The sequence below is a fragment of the Cephus cinctus genome, unplaced genomic scaffold, assembly GCF_000341935.2.
Source record: "Cephus cinctus unplaced genomic scaffold, Ccin1 Ccin1_scaffold0970, whole genome shotgun sequence".
NCBI lineage: Eukaryota > Metazoa > Arthropoda > Insecta > Hymenoptera > Cephidae > Cephus > Cephus cinctus.
The window spans coordinates 341,027-364,107 of NW_014333527.1; the positions used below are offsets into that span (position 1 = coordinate 341,027).

General features: G+C 45.4%; 2 protein-coding genes across 6 annotated transcripts in view; one reads left to right on the plus strand and one right to left on the minus strand.

Moving 5' to 3' along the window:
• Positions 1-5,329, minus strand: part of LOC107271421 — a 21,077-nt gene extending 15,748 nt beyond the window's left edge. Inside the window, exon 1 of one of the 3 annotated variants that reach the window (XR_003060873.1) lies at positions 5,120-5,329. The gene's annotated coding sequence lies outside the window, so the exon portion shown is untranslated. The remainder of the gene's footprint in view (positions 1-5,119) is intronic. The other 2 variants (XR_003060869.1, XR_003060871.1) reach the window with 2 other exon arrangements.
• A 255-nt stretch (positions 5,330-5,584) lies between these two features.
• The window catches only part of LOC107271420 (probable JmjC domain-containing histone demethylation protein 2C), a 44,537-nt gene continuing 27,040 nt past the window's right edge, over positions 5,585-23,081 (plus strand). The window contains exon 1 of one of the 3 annotated variants that reach the window (XM_025088667.1): positions 5,585-7,077. In XM_025088667.1, the coding sequence (XP_024944435.1) occupies positions 6,922-7,077 (156 nt within the window). In that variant the 5' untranslated portion in view covers positions 5,585-6,921. The remainder of the gene's footprint in view (positions 7,078-23,081) is intronic. The other 2 variants (XM_015747405.2, XM_025088669.1) reach the window with 2 other exon arrangements.

A 23,081-nucleotide genomic window follows, 5' to 3' on the forward strand; every position in this document is an offset into this window, starting at 1 on the left:
CCCCCCCCTGTGCTCTGCCCCTTTTTCTTCCTTGCGCAAAATCTTTGTCTCCCAGTAGCCCGAGTCCCGGAGGTGTGGCTGGAGCAACGCACTCTCTTTGTTCGGCATCGCCGAGTTCCACGTACTCCTTCGGGTCGGCGACGCCACGTAAACCAGAAGGCACGAAGACGAGGACGACCACGCGCCTTGTTCCTCTCGGCGTGAAATGTTGGGAAATCCACGCTATAAAAGACTCGTGAACGCGGAGGAGTCCCAGACGTGGATGAATAGCGAAAACCACCCACGCGGTGGAACTAAGGATTTTCATGCTGAATCAGCTGGACGGTTTCCCGGTGCGAAAAGATCGGTCTTAACGATCCCGATAAAATTTCAAAATCAAAATTTCCTCTACGACGCGCCTGGTTAATTAGCTCCATGAGATTCTTCTACCTCCGTATAGATATTTTTTATGAAAAAATGTGTACTGGTCAAGAGCGTTACTTCGTGAGAAATAAAAGAAAATCATGTCTATGAATATACCAGCAAAGGAGTGAAAGGGTCGCGACCCGACATCAGAGGTCATCGTTGCTCGCGCCCTGATGACGTTAATTTTTACAACTCCCCTCGCATCTTGAGACGTGGCAACACGAGGTCTAGCGAGCCTCCCCGTGTTCTTGTCATACGACGAGAACGAAGTAATTATATAGGGTGGCGAGGAAAGAGGCGTGTAAATCAAAACGCACGACGCGACGTAATAACGCGGACTACCTGAGACAGTGGTCGGTGGGCGTAACGTGTGCGAGAAAGAAATATTTGAAAGACGTGGGGAAACCGAGCGAGAAAATACTGGCGGTGAGTTACGACGAGAAGAATGACAAGACTCTGGATTGGTATTGAGAGGAGGGGGGGGGAGGGGGGAGGGAAGGGGAGTTATCGTTGCAAAGTGCAAAGTTCAACCATTAATTGCGAAATGATCTATTGTCACGGTGATTGTCTGTTCTCGGGTGATTTATCATCGGCAACTTGTCAACAGTCAAGACTCCTTAGTCAGCCGTGGAGTAACCAGTCACTGACAAGAAATTCAAACGCGGTGTCAATGATCCATTGCAATGATGAAGTAATGACAGTCACGAGAAAGAAATCGTGCAGCGCAGTACGCAGCGAGCGATACGCGCGACCGAAGGGAACTGGCCGGTTAGAAGCTTTGGGAAAATTTAATGAGTGCGAGAAAAGCGGAAAACCTGGGAACGGTCAGCGGGGTATAAAAGGGAAAGTAAGACGGCGAAGAGAGAAGGAAGGAAGTATAAACAAAAAGAAAGGAAAAAAATATTCAACTCCCAACCGCGACCCGCATCTTAATTAGTGAGCGGCGTTCTTAATTATTCTAATAAATAATAAATTCTCAGTGACGTCACGAGCTCGAGGATCGTAAGTGCCCGCCATTAGCACGATCCAAACGCGATTCGCATAATTTCCAAAGTCGCGGGGGGCCTGGTTGTATCGATTTTAATAAATGAGTGAAAAAATGCACTAAGTAACCGGAAAAAGTTTCAATTAAATACCATTACCAAGTATTGTTGTAAGAGAAAATTTCTCCTGGCTCGATCCAATCGGTACCAAAGTGTCTTTACGTAATAGGGTAGTCTTGCCTATGCTGTTACGTGCACGTCGAGTTTCCACGGGTGCGCAGCCATACAGCCAGTAGCTTCGGCGATACCCTATTTCCAGGCTGTTCCGCTGGAGCTTTTCACTGCGGTTTGAAAGAGCCCCAGGGAAAGAGAATGGGGGAGTCAACGACATTTATGCAAATACCCGAAGAGGCGAAGCGGGAGGGATTACGTGGGATGAGGGATGAGAGATGAAAAAAAAGAAAGTAGAGAGGGTACAAAAAATAAGCATACCCCGTAGAGCGTACTAGGAAGGAGGGGGCTGGTGGTATATCTAGAGGGGCAGAGCGAGCAACGAGCAACGAGGCAACAAGAGGTTAATGCAATCTCGCGTGAGGGTGTGAGAAATATCGATTCGTCGGGAGTTAGAACGGAGTTCATGCCACCCTTAACAGGGTGCCCGCGTACCCGGGAGACCGAGAGGGATACAAGGGTGGCGCCAGAGGTATAAAGAGGGTTGGTTAGACGTCCTTGCTCGTAGAGCACGGAACTGCCTTCCTGTTGCCAGCCTCGGCATCGATCCAACGACCAGCAACGTTACTCGGCTACTGAAACCATCTCTTGCTCCTCTTCTATCTCCGTCTTTTCTCCCCCTCGCTACCTCTTGATGTCCTCTTTCTAGACACTGAGTTTCCTTCCGCCCTCGTTTCCTGCGGGTGGCACGAGAATCTTGGACAGACCCTTCCTCGGCCGAGACACCATCTCTGAGAACAATACACGCTCCGCACTTAGAGGACCCAACGTCGTGCAAGGAGGGAACTGTGCGCCATCCTTAATAGCGAATGGACCATTATTCGCAAGGAGGGCCAACAAGAAAAAAGTTGAGGGATAAAAGCTAGAATCTCATCGATCATACCAATCAAATGTGGATGATTGTTTTCGGAGCACGTATGGCCTCTCCATTGGATGTGATCCTTTGTTCCCGAGGACTTGAAGAGGGGTCGGATGAAAATAAGATGGCACGAATGAAGAATTCTTTGAAGGAGTGAATATTGAAAAGGAAAGTAGGTGTTGATTTGATTTTTTTTATTTTTTTTACTTTTATTAGAGACCATTAGGTATTTTTATTTATTGTCTCAGACAAGCTCACTTTTAATTTAGATATACGGAATTAGTGAAAGAATGAAGGAGTGTCCATCGAGTGCGCAGTCGAGCGACACTTTAGGCAGTTCGTAACACGAGAGAAAAGTTGTGGACGTATGGGAGTCGGCCAATATGGAGTAAAAGCTGGGATGGGATGAGGTCGAGTTCAGGTCGAATTCGGGTAGAAAGTGGCGACCTAGAAAGCATCAGCAGGCGCAGCTTCTCTACTGTGTACCAGGAAGCAATACAAGCGTGAAGCTAGTTTGAAGATTCTAGTACGGTAAGTATCATGACGTTCCATTAGCCTGGCAACCAGTTACGACACCAGGACCCAAAAATGGGCTAGGCCAACCAAGGTCTCCGGCAAGACCATTGCTCAACGAGATAAGATCCCTTCTCTTACGTCCACTCCTCAGAATCCAGACGAAACTGTACGCATAAGACTCTTAATCAACCGTGAAGAATTAAAATGCGGTAATCAACATCATTTTCTTAACATATACGGTATCAACACTAAAATCCAAAAGCGGCTTGGGCACAGTACGAAGGACGCCTTTCGTAACGACGACCTCGTCGCACTTTTAACGAACCATGTACCACGAATTCCCTTTATTTTTTTATTTAACGAACGAGAAACCTTCAGACATCCTTGAAGATGTCTTCCCCAAGACGGCAGGACCCAAATCTTATTTTCATTAAGATAAACTCGTTCTGGTGCGAATGACTGTTCCTCTCACGATTTCGATGGTTATTTAACGAAAGGAAAAGAAAAATATTTTCCTCGATCACCGCGATCGTTCCAATTTATTGTCAAGTGCGCGAAATGAGTCACGGACGCCAAGGCTGGCTCGTTCGGAGCGCAGCAAGTTTCAACTTGTGTGAAATAAAGAGTGACTGCGCGAGCAAGTGACCAAGCGAAGGACAGAGCTACTGCGTGCGCACGTGCACGTGTGCGTAGCCCAACAAGAAGCGTCGAGACGCACAAAGAGTGCAGCAACCCGCTTCCTTTGTGACGTAACGGGCCCCGATCAGCTGGCGAGGCCAGGGACGCTCCGTTATTTGAACGCTTTAAAAGCCAGTCCTTTCTTTGTACCGTGGACAACGCTGCCCTCTCGCCCTTGTCGTGTCTCTGTTTTAAACGCGCCTCAAGTATCCTCGAGCAGCTCGCGACCGACACTATTTTTAGACAACACAGCGTAGGACTCGCCTCACGTTGCCCACCACCGTGCAACCGTCATATGTTGGAGAGATTAGAGGAACACGTGAAGTAATACGCAGTCGAGGGATATGTCGTATCTGAGTGACAAACAAAAAAAGGAAACAACGGCGGCCATGTTGCTAATACAATTCGATAGATATTGACGAATTTAGCAGAGTCACTTTGGTCACGATATTAGGCAGATCTATTTTTAATCTATAACGAGACTCGGTATGCATTGCATATTGAAAAAATTTCGTAACGTTCTTATGGAATCTCACTTTTGAGGTTGCGTTAGGTTAGGTTATGCTAGGTTAGGTAAGCCAGTCCATTAAACAGGAACAATCGCGATACGCGCTAATGATTCACGTAGAAGTTGCACTTTCACCTGTACGTAATCGGACGTTGCGCGTGTCTCTTGACGACACCTTTGTTTAAGAGCTCCGTATAAGCACGCAGAAAAATATTTATTTCTTGAGAAGTGGATTTAAACCAAATTGACGACCTAACGAACCCCCCCACTCGCTACGACACTGAGATTTGAATAAATAAACGACGGTTATTCTTGTCTTGTCTCAGGTCGTGTGTCGCGACGATTTTTTGCTTTCCAAACGGCAATCGGCACTAATAGCAATTTCCATGGCACATCTTCTTCACTTGAGTAACTTGTTAAAAGGTTGTTAGAATGTCATTGCGAATATCCTAGTCATGAAATACCGTTAACGTTAATATTTCTGTCTGTTGGTGACGCCGAGTAATTTTAGTTTGTATTATTGATTATTTTCCCTGGCTTCGACTTTCCTTTAAACATGAAGCATTTTCTATGTACGTGGAAAGAAATTGATTTACATCTATAATTGTCACTGGGGTTGAGCGGATATGAATTCTACAACTTCACTTGGCCACTGAAAACTCACCCCGAAATTACGTATCGATGAGTTTTTCGATTCGGAGAGCACTGAGTTTTTAGGACGAGGACACTGCCTAGACGCCATTTTTGGCTCAATAGATCAGTGGAAGGTGCGATGGTGAGGTCGAGATGACGAATCCTTTGAGACGGTGCAAAACGGGTCGACGAGATAAGATTGGCAAATATATTTTCGCAACCCTGTCACGATGGCGAGGGCCGCGCAGATGATACGACAAAGACTTTTTACAAGGAATTGTGACTACGAAAACTTTATATACTCACATGACCAGTCGCGAGACGATCGAAGATATCATATTAGCGGGTCGCAACACAAAACAGGATTGGCACAATCGGCAAAAACTAGCGGATAAAGCGGACGGCCGAACGTAGCACCGCTGCTCACACGTCAGCCATGTTGGACTGGCAGCTGGCTGCTGCTGCGCCTGACGTCACACCGTGTTTTCGTCACGTGATCCCAGGGCCGTCTTTGGTGGGGATCTTTTGCGCCAGAAGGGAATCAGGGGTAGGGGAGAATATTTACGATATATAAACCCTGTTTTTTTTCTTCGAAGATCCAGGTATCAGAACAACCGATTTCAGATTATTTTCCGACACGTCTCCACAAACAGAAACAACGCATAGAGGATATGGCAACTAGCAACAAAAAGATTACTTTCATTCCTTATAAAAGTCATACCAAAAGAATTTTCTGGAAAAAAAAAACAATCATTTGGGTTGACGACAAGCTTTTACAAAGTCATGATAATTCTCAAAATTTCTCCCTCACATCTTTTCCGATTACATTCTCCTGCATCACTGACAATTTTTTTAATAACACAAAGAAACGTATCTCTGTGCAATATCCAACACGCAACACCGCAGCTCGTACCATCACCCACATCCAACCTCAAATATTTTTCTGAATATCCAGTAAACGAAACATCCAAATCCACTTGTGTACATAAATCCTAAATCAACAAGAATTTATTCCCACAAGGTTTCCCAAAGATACAAAGAAAGAATATATAGAAAGCTTTTTCGCCCTTATCCGACGCATAGAATATTTCTAGAAATGTGAGTCAGATTCGTGACATAAAGAAGCGACGTATACCGAAGAAAAAAAATCAAGAGTTTCACGTAAGGAGCGAGTACCTCAAGCATAAAGGGAGCATGTGTGAGCCCGTGCTGTAGCCGTGCCAGTTGCGACGGAGCTGTTGTATGGAGAGTAGATGTGTGCGCGGCGAATGTCGGAGAGGGAGTAGAGGCCTCTCCCTCCCGAGGCCGTACTAGTATCGGCTCTTCGGCCCTCATCACCCCACCCCCGTCGACTGTGGGGTGTGGGGTGGGGGATGGCGTGAGGCCGGCTCACGGGCCGCGGGACGGAGCCGGGCCTCCCTGCCGTCCGCCCGCAGTGCGCGCTACGCGATATCACTGGCCGGTCATGTGTGTGTCACTCTCACGATTACACTGGTACCGTTCGAAGTACTCCGCGCTCCCGTTACCGCCGAGTACCCCCGACGTGGCCGGCAGTAACCCCTGAAAAGTAAAGTGGCGTAGTTGGCCCGGGCACTGTCGGGAAAATCCGAGAAAATTTCAAGTCATAGAGTACAGAAACGTACAAGCGAGTGAAGCCTGGAAACAGAAGAGCATAAACAAAACAGTGACCATTCGCGACGCGAAGGGAAAAAAAATTTGACACTCGATTGTGCACGAAGGAATATCATGGCTCGTGGTGTCAGGGTAACGCTGTTGTCCTACGCTACAAACATCGCTACGATCGCGACCACCTCTCCAGAGTCATCGTGCACGTCGTTATCGTCATCGGGTTCCTCGTCGCCGTCGCGGTCCCCTTCAGTACTCTGTTTAGTCTTCGTCGTCTTGTTGTTCGGCGTTGTCGCGTCGTCTACGACCTAGTGAATCGAAAGTGTGTTGTATCTAGTGTACTCCTGTGGTGACCCCTTTGGATCAGTTTGCTGTTTTCCTACGAATACAAGATCTTGTTACTTTGTAGTCATAGAGATAGGACTGCTCTCTAGTAGTCCTGGCGGGCTGGTGCGATCGGCTAGTACGCGATTCGCCATAATATGGCGTACAAGTTTCGCGAGGAGATCGTGGGAAAGAGGTTCCTCTCAGTGAGTGGTTTTGCCAAGTTGAAGGTGAATAAGGTCAGTGAGTGGGGGTGGCGTTCAGGGGTGATTCGTGCTGCCAGTCACAGGGATAATTCCAGCCATGATCTTCAGGTAAGGGATGAACAAATTATAATGCATGGGTCTGGAATGACAAACGCGTAGCTACGTTAGGCTTAAGGCTGCTTTACGTTTATTTGCCGTTTACATCCGCGAGTATTATCTCGAAATTATTGGACACACTGGACGCTTGTCTCTTGGTCTTATCAATCTTACTGATTGGATATCAAAATTATATTCTTGATATCCATCCTGGCCCGTCGATATTTATTCTTACTCATTCTTGCTAGGGGACTTACAGGAAATCTTTATCGACATTTCGCCTCTGTTATTAATATTTACAATGAACGACTTTGGGTCAATCTTACCTATGTTTAACATCAACTTATAATAACTTTGACTTATCATAATAATGAACGTAGGTTATTCCGATGCAAACTTAATTTTTCTCATATATATATATATATTGAATCGCGAAGAATTTTCTCACAGTGGGACACGTGAAACCAACGGCCACGCCTGTGCGCGCATCGCCATTTAAAAATATCCCAGCTAACGAAAAAGACACCGAGCCCTTTTTCTGCCGAGCATCGTGCGCCAGATTTCCACAGAAGATAAGATATGACCGTCTGTTGCTCCTTAATTCCATTTCGAATACCAACCACGAGAATATTTCGTATCGCGCTGAGTTATCGTACACGTTGAAAATAGGTGCAAAAAGATTTTTATTTTCTGAATAAAAAATACACGTTTTCTCTCTGTCTATTACGTAAAATTAGACGCATTTTGCTGTCCTACGTCAAGGTATACCTACCTAGCTACCTACCTACCTACATACCAATCTACCTAACCTATCTTACCTAGACGACTCGTGGACTTTTTTTTATCGCATTGCGGGTCATAACTATTTCAGTTTTCGAGGACGCAAGTACTGCTGGTTATATCGCGCGTATTACATTCCCGGCCAGCGATATTTGCCAATTACACATGACGACGCGAGGCAGAGAACGTGTACGAATGTTTACCACAAAAATCAAGCTGCTCTCTTTTTTTTATTATTTCCATTGCAACCCGACGCCCACACTGATTGTGTAAAGAGGCTGCCCGTAAACGCTGAATGTTTTGACCCTTTTCGAATCTAACGGTTGATCGTATCGATCGACCGAAACAATCGTTAATTGTGAATTCCGATGACGGACACGACGAAAATCATAGCGAAAATCAAAATTCCAGAAATACAAAACATGTAACTGTAACTGCGGTATATCGTTGAAACGGTAAACGGTAAGGGCATATTTAAAGTCGTTAGTTTAATATACAGGGTGTTCGTTATGAAACGCACTGTAGTAACACCGTTGCATTCCTTGTTAAATTCTAAGGCATACGTGTATTTTCATTTTTTATTTCATATATAAAAATTTCGAGATAGTCAAGGTTGAAGTTGCTGTAATGCGACCAATCAGAACGCGTTTAAACGGAGTGTAGATGACGTCGCGAGTCAGCCCGTAAGGTCTGCTTACACTAACCAATAACACAATTGGTCCCTGTTTATCTGCATTAATTGAGTGAGATACAATCGCTCGCTGTAACGTTACTGAATTTCGGAAAGTACCCTGTATTCCTTATAATGTCTATTCCTTTAATTTGACAAGATAGTTCTACCAACGTATTACATTTTCAGTTGTCCTGAAAAGGACCGATTTTGATATACGCATGACCGGGCTTGGATCTCGAAATGCTAATCTGCAACAATTAGATACATTTTCTATGATAATGGTTATTCTGAAACACTAAATATTGTAGAGTACGTAACATTTTTATCAGGATGTCGCCTATTAGGATACCTAATTACAGATTCTTGCGCTGCTTGTGTTTGGCTGCCATTACATTGGGCTGACACGCAATACGCATAATGCGGTCTTGCAGTCGGAACAACATAAATCGAACTGACTGTCTCCGAAATGTGAAGCGAAATAGGTTGTAAGTTGTAAACAAGTTATTCAACCGCAGTAGACTTACTACTGTTATCATAGAAAATGTATGTAATTGTTGCAGATTAGCATGTCGATATTCAAGCTGGGTCATGCGTATATTAAAATCGGTCCTTTTCAGGACCACTCGAAATGTTATACGTTGGTAGAACTATCTTGTCAGATTAAAGCAATAGACATTATAAGAAATAAAGGGTACATTCTGAAGTTCACTGACGTTACAGCAAGCGATTGTATCTTACTCAATTACATGCAGATAAACAGGGACACTACGATGATACTCTTAGTGTTATTGGCCTAGTGTAAGCAGGCCTTGCGGGCTGGCTCGCGACGTCATCTACACTCCGTTTAAACGCGTTCTGATTGGTCGCATTACTGCAACTTCAACCTTGATTATCTCGAAATTTTGATATATGAAATAAAAAATGAAAATACACGTATTCAGTAGAATTTGACAAGGAATGCAACGGTGTTGCTACAGTGCGTTTCATAACGAACACCCTGTATATTGACTAGTATACCCGTACGTCTCATTGTCTTATATTTACGCTTGCGGATATATTCCACGAAGGTAGAAGACACTTTCCATTTGCGGTACCGTGCACTTCGAAGAAATATGTCGGATATCTTATCTCAAAAACGGTAAACATTATTTGTGAATGTAATTACAGTGCTTCTTATTATACCTGAATTTTTTTCATCCCTTACGCCGTATCGCAAGGATTAACAATACCCGTAGTTTGTCTACGTATTTAGGTAAAATTGTCAATAATGAAAATAAATCGTTAACATCGTATATCGATCATACATACATACATGGATCGGTTCCATTTAATTCAAGAATTCCAAATCAATAGAAACTCATTATCTAAAAAGACTTGACGAAATTCACATATTTTCTTACGATGCAAAAGCACTTATTCACCCGAATGTACACGTCAAACATACCGCGTGACTTTTCTGTCTCAAATAACAAGTATTCGAATGAGTTTACACATACCATTGACTCTGGTTTGACAAACTCGAGATATTTTTAATCGACGGAAATAATTTTCTAGTCCCTACTAAATCCATATGGTTCCGATGACAGAGCAGGTAAAAGCATATACGTAGCTTATTATTACGACGTTACCCGGTACCTAAGGCAATCATGGAGAAATCGGACAGGATCCATGGCTGCCGATTTTCCATGACGGCGACTCTGCCGACCCGTCATCATTTCGATGAATACCGTAGCAACAGGGTAAACGCAAGGAACTGACTGCCAGAGAGAAAGAGGAGTCCGCGATTCTCGAAGGAGTATTCGTGACGCGGGAAAAGATCGTCGTCGGAATTTACTAGCGCACCTGCCGTATACCGGAAGACCGTTATGTCGCCCGTGTGGTTCGCCACGAAAACCATTTAAGGTCTTGGTACGAGGAGAAGGCTGCATTTCGGGCAAGTCCAATTTTTAAGGATGTCAAGATCGAGGAGCGACAGTCGCTCGTTCTTCATTGGTAATTTTAGCAAATCCACATACTTATACCGATAAGGTATAAGTGCATTTCAATTTGCCCGTTGTCTGTCGGCATCGCGTGCATATACGATTACGAAAAATAAAGAAAGAATGGGCCGTATGCTAATTCATGGAAACTACCCATCACTCGCTTAGTCAGTAATACATATCTCTAAAACCAAAGAACTTACGTACGAAACTCTTGTCGGGCCTATGCCTGATTCATACGGCGATCATGCACGGGGATCAATCGGTTTTTCGTATCAGCATTAAAGGTCACGTTTCGCAATACGTGTCGGAGTCCTTCGTAATTGCTGCTCCATTTGCTACGTGGAATCCGAAGGAAAGTCCTAAGATTCCGTAGAGTTCGTGACTGTCGTAACACTTCCACCGGATATTCCCTAGTTTTTAATTTTTTTTTTTTTTTTTTTTTTTCTAGTAACTTCTTTCTTTACCCTATATTCTCACTTTCCTCGTTTCCGCTCCTACTAGTGTGTTTTGTTCGCTCCTACGAATACGACGTACGGCAACGAACATGTCCGCGCAGCGCGAGTCCGATCGAATTTCATCAAGGGATCCCGTTCTCGATTTTGGGCCTTAGAGGTGGGTCCGGCAAGTGCGCCGACTTCGAACACTTGTCTCTCGGTCGTCGACCCGCTCCGACTCTCCAAGCCCTACTTACGCCACCTTCCAGTGAAACAAAACCGGGCACTTCTGTTTTACTTACGAAAACCAATGTCCGCGTCATATCTTATTCCTTCGTTTTGAATTCCCGCAAGTCGAGTCCCGTGCTATCGTATCGTAACGTATGGTGGAGTAGGTAACCGTCTTCTCGGAAGTACAGGGCCCCGGGACTATAGAACCGCCCCTTTCGACGAAAAAAAATGTGTCATTATCTGCTGCGCCAAGGCGGGCCCAAAGTGCTGGTTACAACGAGGGCCTTGCGTTTCACTGAAATTACTTCCTCAAACACGCGAGGCTTCCCTCCCCTCCTCTTCTCTTACAGCCACCTCCTCGCGGTTGTTGCCAACTCGAGGAAGAGAAGCTACGTCATCCTCGAGACAAGGGGAAATACGGAATTTTTCGAAATTACACGTGAAATCCTTCACTGAGCCTTCTCTCTGTTTGTTCCCATGGGCTTTTCTTTCTCTTGGTATACCCAGGTATTACTTCGAGGGGTCAAGTTTGCGTAAGGGATCATCCCTCGTTATGAATTTCTAATCACCAGAGATAAAAAGGCCAGGTCCATTGGTTCCGCGAGAAACGTGATTGACGATCATGCCTTTTCATTACCGATGTGGCCTAATATCGCGAGCGAAGTGCAATGGATCCGCTTTGATGGCAAAGTTCAGTCTGGTCTCGATATGCGAAATCTTGATTATTGCCCTAGAACGAACGTGGCGTGCAAGCTCACGAGAATATCGAGAAGCCGTTCCGATTCGATTCGAGTTCCAAACGGAACGGAGGAAATTTATCGGGAAATCGAGGGACCGGGGATTCCCCTAGTTCGTTCCTTGGCTTTTCTAACCTAACGTCTGGAATTCCATCAAGTAGATCGGGAAACAAAATAATACTAAATATTCGTCTTGCGTATGCTTCTTTTTTTCTTGCTCCTTTAAATATCCATCACTCCGGACTCCCTGAATTCTATTTCGCGTAAACCTAGCCTAGACGTACCACGCGCGTCGTGGGGCCGTTGCTTATTTAAATACCCCTATCTGGCTGCGTGGGCATAGCCTAGTCTGACGACGTAGAACGAGAGCCTACGAGAACCTCCCGGCAGACCAGCAATGTTTACTACAGCCTTTACTACGTAGTCGTGTCTTACACAATAAGCGTAGAACAGCACGAGAGCAGCTACTGCGACCAAAACAGTCGTCACTGGAAACGGAGCGTAGCTATATATTTTCTGAATTCAAATATAACGTGTATATTATAGATCCATGGAATTCTTTGTAGGTGACAAGTTTCTATACATAATACTAGAATTTCAAGTTTTATTAGCACTGTTATTTCGGGCTTGTCAACCTGATCATACTGATCTGACCATACATCATGATCATCATGGTCTCTCTATGGTAAATAAATACAGATCTAGCTATAAGTCCAATCGAATAGACATTGGCCATCCTTGGTCTGCCTTTGTCTTCACGTTATCCAAAAATTCCGTAGAATTAATCCAGCGACTCCTTCCCCTGTCTCGAGACTCAGCGTGTAAGCCCCTTCGCCCACTGTAAACAATAACTCCGTGCCCGACCCAGATTCTAAGCCCACGTAGAAAGCGTAATACCTTGCACAATCGCAGCACAGTGTGCCGCCATGAACCGTTCCTTACAGTCTGTTTGGGTGTTAACGTAGCACCTCGTGTTACTCGGTTGCTGGTCTGCAATTCGTTTTTTTGTTTTTTTTCGGTTGGTTGGTTGCCTGGCTAACTGGCTCCTTTATAGGATAATGTTCCGTAATTAGGTTGAGGAACTGACGAAAATTCTTTATTGGAAATACCAGGGTGACGAAACACCCAAGCCCCTGGAGCCTTTGGGCTACAACGCTCAGGTCGATTGAATTTTCAACCCAGACTTTTCTTCGCTCGAACTGGGTAATTTTTCTCTGTTCGAGGCTTCCTGTTTTTCTGTATCAACTACGTACGAGACAATGCCGTGAAAAGCCGGCTGCTTTGGCTCGCCTTGCACGGTTTCAGTCGAGGTTGCCGCTCCGAGAGAGCACAGGCGAAGGAGCGATAGAGACTGAGAATCCGAATCGTGAGAGAAGCACGTGCATGTTGAGAGGGAGGAGAGAGAGAGAGAGAGAGAGAGAGAGAGAGAGAGAGGGTGGGAGGGCGGCATGATAGAGAGAGAGAAGAGAGGGAGATCAGGGAGAGAACAGGTTCCTCGCAGACCAGGCGGGCAACTGGCAGGGCCCCAGGTCACTCACCCAGATTCTACAAACAGCCAAACACCATGAATCCTTCTTCTTCCTCTGCTTCTTTTCTCTTCTCTTGTTCTTCCTCTTCATCTTAGACCAGACCCTTTCATCCTCCTATACCCTAGTCCTTCGTTCGCTTCGATACCGTTGACGACGAAGAGGAGGAGCTCCAGGATGAACATCGACCGAGTCCTTGGTACGTGCCAAAGAGCCATGTTCACGCCTTGGCAAATTCAAAGAGCAAAAGCCGAGGAACGAGTCCCGATTAAACGAAAGGGACCCGATCCAGCCTCATGACTTTGCATGGAGCTTTCCGACAGAGATGACAATTTAGATGCAATATGCGGCATCCTAATGTAACTCAGACACTCCTTTATGACATCTTGAGACGCCTCGTTAACGTGCAGCTCAAGGCTTAACGAGTACCGCCACTTTATCAGCCCGCGTGCCGAATACTGTATGACCTGAAGATAACGATATCATATCGCTGATCATTTAACTTCTCTTGGCGACTTCTTTGCTCTATTTCCTTTATCGTGAAGTCACTCGCGTGTATACGTATATGAGAATAAAACTTATCGGGGAAGATTCTAGAAAACGTCAGGAGCATCGGGGTGCACACTGTCTATCCCGCTGATATTAAATCGAATTCCTTCAACGCAATACTTTCTCTCGGCAAATCCAACCAGGATGCGACGCTCGATGCAGATGCAATTGGAACGATTCATCCTGCATCGCAGGACACGTTTCTCCAGCATAGAGACCGTAGAATCTGTCCTACGTGCTGACTGACTCGTATCCAGCCTGTTCACTGGTTTGCTCAGGGAAAGTAGGTAGCACTGTTCTTCCACGAAAGCTGGAACCTTAATCACCTGAAGAATCCGGAAATTTTTCGAAAATTAAAAATTTACCCTTGTACACACTAATATACGAATGTCATATCGATATCGGGCAAGGGCTTCATTCTTATGCACATAGCTCAGCACATAACGTTCAAAGCTAGAAACCGACAATTGTACAAGTTCGAGGTCAAGACCTCGATCTAATTCATACAGTTAAGAATTTATTCACATACGTCGAAACCCTCCTATGTTTGTCATACAATCTATCCAGTGATTGGTCTTCGTCAACTTGTACGATATATACGTATTGCATGGGAGTTGTGCAAATATTGACAATAGATTTCTACATATCTGATCAAAGCCTCAGACTTTGATTTTTTTGTTCCTTCGCATAGAAGACATTTATAACACGAATACGATACGTATTGATCGAATCCGAGCAAAAGTCTCGGAATTCAATAGGTACGAGTTTTAACGTTGCTCCTGACTTGGAAACGTATTAACAAAACAGGATGTGCATACTTGAGAATGCATCCGTCGTCCAAGACTCTAAGAGACCTCGAAACGAGGAACTGGTACTCTCGTTTATGACCATAGACTTCCAGCTATTCTCGTAACTCATGTTTTTGAGTTCAATGACGAGTGACCTTGTAGTAATGATCATGATGACATCACTTTGTATTCGCTCTTGCATGCATGACCTTAAAAAGCAACTGCAAGTTGGCCCAAAAACGGTGGGGGAGAGGGGGGGACAGTCTGAGTTATATATAATTTTATTAAAATCTTCAGCATCTTTCATATCGCTTTGACTTGGCTGAGAATAGATTCGGAAGATTCAGTACCCCAGCATCCAAGACGACTATGCGTATCAAGCCTTGAGAGAACTCGCCAATGGAGGGTTTTATCAGGGAACGTGGGACTTGGAAATATACACACTGACTTGCACCACGCGCTGGTATACAGTTAGTCGACCTTGTCTTGCACGGAGATAAAAACAGTCGCAGACATGTGCGCACATACGGAGTCAAGATACATATGTGTATAGGAAAGAGGATTTATCGACTTGCATGGAGTCGGAGGCTGCGAGTCTCTCCTTTGAGATATTTCCAAGAAGATCTGTTCCGTGTCACGTGCCGGTCATAATTTTATTGTCGCACGAGCTTGAATATCGTCGCGATCCCTTCGGGCAGAATCGTACGACCTGTCGGGATAGACATTTTCATTGCAGCGACGACCAGCGACCATTGGAAACCGCATTTAAAGGGGATGATCGAGATTTCCTACTGTTACTATGTGACGCTGGCTCCAGTATCGGGTCCATTATGGAATTCCTGCCACGTGCTTCTGTAAGCGACCACGTGGATTTTTCATAAAGTGTATTTGACACGCGTTCCTTCGCATACAGTATGTTCAGTTATACACACCGTAATCCTAGATATCAGTATATCGTTGGGTTGGACTTTGCGTATTTTCGAGGGTCAGCCGTAGTTGGATGTTACGTTGATAAGGGATATTTTCCTACTGGCATGTGGGATGGTATCTACCACGTGTGTGGTAATATTGCTTTGTAAAGTGTACCTTGTAATGGCAGATAAGGGAAATGGGAAAAGTATAGGGAAACTTGGACGCATGTACATCCGGACAGTGCGTGCGCCGGCGCCCGTGTGTTTCTCTCTGCATGGCTGGATGAATGCGTTATGTCACTATATGGGGGTCATTGGCCCTGACGTGTGCATCGGGTATGCCGGCGACCCTGCATGCATGATGCCGCCCGTTCACGCGAACACTCCAAAACTAAGAATGACGCGTACGATTTTCCAAATGATATGGTTCACCCTGAATCATCTTGAGGTTCAGTGTGTTATATATTTGTTAATGAGGAAGTCGTGGGGTCAACAGGAAATTAGGTCATGTATACAGTGAGAAAGGTTACAGGGCCATTGCGCGTATTATATATACATCTCTTATCGTGAAAGATTCTCGTGGAATTCTTGATAACTTATGTGACTTTTTTTTTTTTCTTACTGGATTTATTACGTGACGCGTAGACGCGTGTAGTTCGTCGAATGGGTGATATTGGGTCTATGGTCGGACGTTGAAATTTTATCTTGGCTCGAAATTATTTGCGGAGGCTGCTGAGGATGCTGGGACGAGCATAAGGGCCTTGGGGTAGCTACCTACGTGGAGGCGGGACGACGGTCCGACGGAGTAGTGGAAATTAAAAATAGAGCAACGTATTTAGTTGAGAGTCGACCCTGGGATGCTGGAGCTAAAGCAGGGACCTGGGCCTTGTACCTTACTGGTTTGGGAGCTGGAGAAAAATTTGGTGAGATTATTACGTAGAAGCGAAAGGACGGAGTAGAGAGTGGGATGAGTTCAGAAAGGCGTGAACAAAATTTAGGGTTTTCACATCGGATTTTCTACAGCGTGTTCTTACTGCACTCCCTCTGATGCACTTGGTTCAATGACGTCACTGCGCTTCATTCTAAAACGGAAGCGCGTGTCGTCGTATAGAATTATATTTGTGTAAAAGATGTAACCAAAAAATTTTTGTTACAGTTTCCTACCTTATCTTTTTCTCAAGTCATCCTGGCTCCATTTCTTTTAGTTAATCGTTAACTGATAATCAACGAGTATTCGCCAATGCATTTTTATAGGGTACAGATTCGCATCGTGTGTCTCTTGATAGATCTCCGCCCACGTATACAGTGTCCTACAACAAAGTCTGTATACCCCGTACCGGAGAATGAAATTCATGCATCCGATTACAAACGGCGAAACGATACCGTGTAACAAGATTAACTAAACTCGGACGGCAGTCTGGTTCCATATGGTAACAACCCCCCGTGTCCGCTGTCCCGTATATTCGTGCGGACCGAACACGCAATCCAGTCGGTTCGCTGAAATGGCGTGACCCCAACGTATTTTCATGAGAACGGGCAACGGTCGGGTTTAGAATACAAAATTAACTCTGAAGAAAAGAATTCTCTCGTGTCTTACGAAAGATATTGGACTAGACTAAATTCTTGGTTCTGTTCATGTATCCTCTATGTATGTTGGAATATCTGAGACACGGGGTAGACTTTAGTATTTTTCACATAGGACTTATTAACCCTGACATTACTTATACCTGTGACTGACTGCATCAGCCGTTGTTATCCCAGTAAAATATGTTCGAAAATCCAGCCCTCGTTGTCGTAAGCACAATTTATTCGCGCAAGGGTAGGACATCCCGGGTTGTTAGCGTCACGTAAGGGTGACCTGAGAGAATAGGTAACGATCCGCAAAATTTCCGTATCGGTGCAGGAATATAGGGGGGAAAAAATATACTGCACGGTATGTCTATAGATATAAAAAGATGTCACCCACAAGATTATGGAGTTGCGGTAAGAAGACACGCGCGAACTTTACAAGGGACGAGGATACGGCTGTCGCTGGACGTGGGTTGTAGCTGGAAAATAGGGTAGATGAGAATAGCAAGCGCGACGGTGGAGGAGAACTATTGTGGACGGGACGCGAGGACAGAAGACTCCGGAAGATAATGCTGTAGAGAGGGCGAGCGAGGGGGGTGGTTTGTGGATTCATAATGTCTACGAGAGAAATGGCTGGGCGAAAGAAGAAAGGAAGAAGAGGGAGAGTGAAAGAGGAATACGAAAGGGTGGAGAGGAGCAGGGTGTGGGAGTAAGAGAGAGGTGCGAAGCAGAGGGTGGGAGTCCGGTATGTAGGGCAAAGGGCTGACAAAATCAATATCACACCCCCCCCCTGCTTCCCAGTCGACCACCCCTTAGCGCGATGTTCCGAGGCCTACTACACTCGGCCGCACAAGTCTTAGATTAATAATTCAGGCCCGGACGCCGAGATCCTGACGAAAAGGGGTTGGATCCTCGAAGGGGCTGCTGGAGGAAATACGCGAATAAAGCTTTCTTAGGTGCCTAGGTGCCCGCACACCCGCGCCATCGCCTAAACCCATTCAACCACCAGCACTTTCAGAAAACATCCCCCGGCAGCAGCCACCTTCGCTCTGCCGACAACCCTATTCTCTACTGGCAACCCTTATATTTCAACATTCCCCCCCCCCGCCCCTCGGACCTCTTTCTCCTCGTCTCACAACTGGGCCAACCCGTATAAACCCAGCATAAAACTTTCTTGCGGGACAAAAGTTATCGGCCGGCGCTCAGCTGACACGACGCCCCGGCGTCCCGACGCTCGTTCTCCACCCGTGAACTTCCTTCCACTCGGACGACCAGCACGCTGCCAGTTAGACTGGTGGGACAGATTCAATTCCTTTGGCAAATGTGACGACGTCGTTACTAGCCCTCCCCTATGTCGTATGCAAGTCTTATCTCTTATCTGTGAGATTTCTTTTACTTTTTTTTTTTTCTCAATATTTACATTCGTCTCCACCGACACAAACGGATGTTCCGATGCTCTCATCAGTAGTGAATATTCACTCCCTTAATGAAATCTCTCAGGAAGAGATCCTTGCTCCCATCTCGCATCCATCAGAACTTTTTCCGAATTTAATCGAAATACCCCTTAGACGTCTCAGGGCCAAGTTGTAATTGAATTTCCCGGGCGAGCACCTCCGGCCGAAAAAGTTACCCAACACGATGCCACTTGGCGAAATGGCACCGGTCCTATTAGGAATTGCGAGGGGGATGCGCGATATGGCGGAAGGAACGTATAGCGGTGTCAGATTTGGTCCAGGATAACGACAGCTTCTCCTGAAGGAACTCTATATACGATTTTAATCTGAAACAAAATAGTATCTTCTCCCCACGACATTTACTCTCTCTTGGTAGTCGCGATCTTCCCATTGGCTGGTGACCTCCGTATAACAGACTTGACAATAAAGGGGGAACCCCATCTTAACGTGTCTGATCGGCGCCTTTGATGGTCACCATGGCAACCCTCATTCCAGCGCCCCGCTTGGTCCTTCACACAGCTTCTTTCTCCGAAACACTTTCATGTGTCTTGTTAATTTTTTTTTTTTTTTTTTTTTCTACAAGTACCACACTGTGTATGTATATACTGGTATTTTCAGAAGATTCAGGTACAGTGTCTCTTATCAGTATGTTGTGATAAAAGATACGCTGTGGAATCGATACTTGTGCTGGAGGGAATACACTGTTTTTTTTTTTGTCGACTCAGACCAAAGGGAATTGGTCTCGTTTGAATCCAAATGCGGTTAAGGACTCCCACCGAGCGTTAACCATTTCGTTTTCGTGGAGTTATAGAAATAGAGGCGTCGCGACGCACGTGCTACTCCCTTTCCTTCTACTTTTTTCTTTTTTTTCCTTGTCTTCGACTCCGCGCGAGAAACGAAAGTCGAACTATTCTTGTAACTTCGTTCGCGAGCTACGTGGGCCTTTATCCCTCCCGTAGCTTTAACGTTCAAGTAAAATCGCCAGACACGATCTATTCTCAGGTGTGAAGGATACCTTTAAGACGTAGCAGATAGTGGAGCAGTCTGTCGCTGCTTTCGAATCGCTGCACCGTGGCCGCAGCTCGCTTTCTATCGCAGCCAGTGCAATTAGCTTCCTTTTTGGATCGGTGCAACAGAAACGACAGATTCATTCGGAATGCTGATCGTACGGATAAAGGTGACGTAAAATTAAGTCAAGTTTGACAGCTGTCGTGCCATTGTTTTGAGGAGAGTATCCTTTGACAGGAACACACGATCGAAAATATTACCAAGTTTTACAATGTTCATTTAGTTAATTGACAATGGACCCACAAGAGTCGATTTACGTGATCTTTAAGATTTTTAGAGAAGGAGAGAGAGAGGAGAGAGAGAGAGAGAGAGAGAGAGAGAGAGAGAGATGGACTTGCGAATCCAATTGATTAAAAGATGCTTTGACAGGACGTGTAATTTGGGAAAGGGTCTGACCCACGATTTCGAGTTACGTGTATCTCTGTCTCTCTCGTACTCACGTGACTGCCAATAACACCGTCTCTCTCGCACTCGCGGGAGGTATGGCAAATTAAAAAATTCCAAACTTTTTTCCCCTGTCCCATGTTATAATGCCACTTCGCGCCATCGTATGTCTCTATCTCTCTTTGTTACATCGAGACACTCGTTTTTACCCTCTTTTTCATATCTCTCCATTACTTCCAACGAAACACAATAGACTCGACTGACTAGTCCAGCGGACAGGGGGTCAGTACAGTTACTCCGCGGAGAGGACGAGGAAGAAGGCCGAGTAAAAGGAAGAAGCGACAAAGAAATAAGAATAAAAGTTAAAAGCCGTCGATTCTTCCGAGAATTCAATTTTTCGTTGAAAATACTTAACGAGCAATTCATCGCTTAGACGATAATCTCGGAATCATTTAAATCCTAATAAGAACGTGTAATCCTGGCTTTTTCGTCCTCCGCGAAAAAAAATATTCTTTGACTGCAGAGCCTTGACAGACTTTCCTCGTATCAGCTGACGTCTGGCAAAAGATCGCGAACCGGCCATGACGGCTGTATACCTGCATCGCAATAAAACGTCTATGATTCAGAGACCTTGCGTGCAGGTATGACTAAGGCTCCGAACTAATGGGAGAATTTTTATACATTTATTTTTCTTCCCTCCCTCCTATCCCTTTATCCAATTTTCGTCTTCCCCTTGCCATAGCCGGCAGCTCACGAATTCTTCAGCGAGCGGCGACGTCTGCTATCGTACGTACTATTACGCGAATAACGTTAAGCATCCCGTACGGATTATAGCGAAGCCGTTAAAAGCCTCCGGGGCAAACGGTGCTCTCGTTACTCGTTCAGGAATCCCAGGGATTCCAGCACGTGTGAGCACGAACGGGATATATCGTGTGGGCTATTGTATACTCACGTATGACGGTTTCGCGTATTTCAAAAATCGCCATGACACACTGCTGGACCGAAAGTAAATCCAGGAGTTTTGTATTTGCAGATACGATAGGTCGAAGGGGGTGAAAGGTCAAAAAAAAATATTTAAAAAACGCGCGAGAGGCTTGGCCACGTCGTAAGGGTGCCAGGACAAAAATCGAATTCCTAGCAGGCTAGTGTACAAGTCTGCTGATCAGTTGCCAGGCAACGGATTTCTCGCGAGATGCGCAAGGGCGACTATATCGAGGGTACGAGAGAATGGAGGCCATTCAAATCCCTAACGAAGCCTGTGTACTCGAACGCCCGGGTCTTGGTTGGTAGATATCATGTATACGTAGACCGTGGCTGTACGGAGTCTTGAAAACGGTAAGGATTTCCCAGGATCCTTTCCTTAACGAAACGGGAGCGCGGATTAGTGAGATACTTGGGGGATGCCGTGGGGATGTACAGGGGGTGGTAGACGGGTGTCCGTTACCCTTGTGAGTTTTACGTATAAATAGAGAGTCAGATAAGCCTGGCTTTCTTGAGATATATATATATGTATATATGTATATATGTATATGGCTTTTAGGAGTAATTACGTAACACTCGTATATATAGGGGAACTCCCGTTATCCTGTCAAAGGAAGAGGAGTTGATGCTATGAACTTCCTAGGGGATAGGTCCTATATACAAATATATATATATATATATATATTTATATACTGCTGCAAATTGGGACACGTCGTCAACCTGCAAGTTAATTAATTCACGTCAGGTGTTTTCGGCAATCGGCACTTGTTCACACCAATCCCTACTCGAGACTCTCGCTATTAATATCAATCTAGGCTTTTCAAGTGGAGTCGGAATGGATATGGCTTTGGTTCGATCGAGAAATGGGTTGGTACACGTATATCGAGCGACCGGATCGATCCATTAGTCCTAATGACTGAATATTTCAATGGAAACTTCGCGATGGAATTCCGCGGTTCGTGGATTACACGTCGAGCCCGCGATTCCAAGTTCCGACGGTGAAGTCGGACTTTTAATTAATAAATGGAGTTCGTCGATAGACTCCTACAGCCGTCACTAACGTCACTTGCAGTACGTATGAATACTATATATAAACATACCTCAATGCATGGAATGGATAGTGGATAATGCTGTATTTACAGACAGGCCGAAATGGTACATGAACGCGTACCGGAAACCAGGTTAGATTTATTTTATATATATACATACACAGACATACGTAACACGCGTTTGAGTGGATACATAAATATATAGTACGTGCTCCAAAAACGCCATCCTTTCCCCAGGGAATGTCCTTAGAACGAACCAGGACATTTTTCTTTCTTAGCGAAATCCTCTTTTCGTGGATTCACGTGAAAACCCACCCACGCCTCCAGTCCGTTTTGACTAATGCAGTGGTCCCGGGTGTATTCCCTTTCGCGGCACACCCCGGGCCCATCCCTGTTACCTAACGATCCTCGACGAAGAATCTAGAAGGAATCGTGCTTGCCAATACCCACGTAAACACATGCAGTGTTACACGAGACTGTTCCGCACTATCCCAGAAACGCCGGGGGTCGTGGCGGCTTTGTGAACTCGAAAACTCAAAGTGGCCCTATAGCTGCCCAAGTCCCCCTGTACATATATACGTATACACTATATCCACGTTGAATCTCAAGTTTCCATCGCGGTGCGCCGCGTCCCGACGCGCCGACTGAATGAGCCCCGGTATTTGCGTCGAGAGGGCCACTACCCTTCTTAAAGGGGATGTTTCACTATCTGCGGCTCTCCTGGCAACTGTATATATATATATATACACGTGCCACCCACCGTACAGGAACGCAAACCCTCCCTACTCGAAATACCCTCGGCACCAGCGATAATATTATCCCACGCGGGAGGATACGAGAGTGTGAGGGGGATTCCCCAGTTACTAGCACACCACCCCCCAGCCCCAGCCCCCTTGCCCC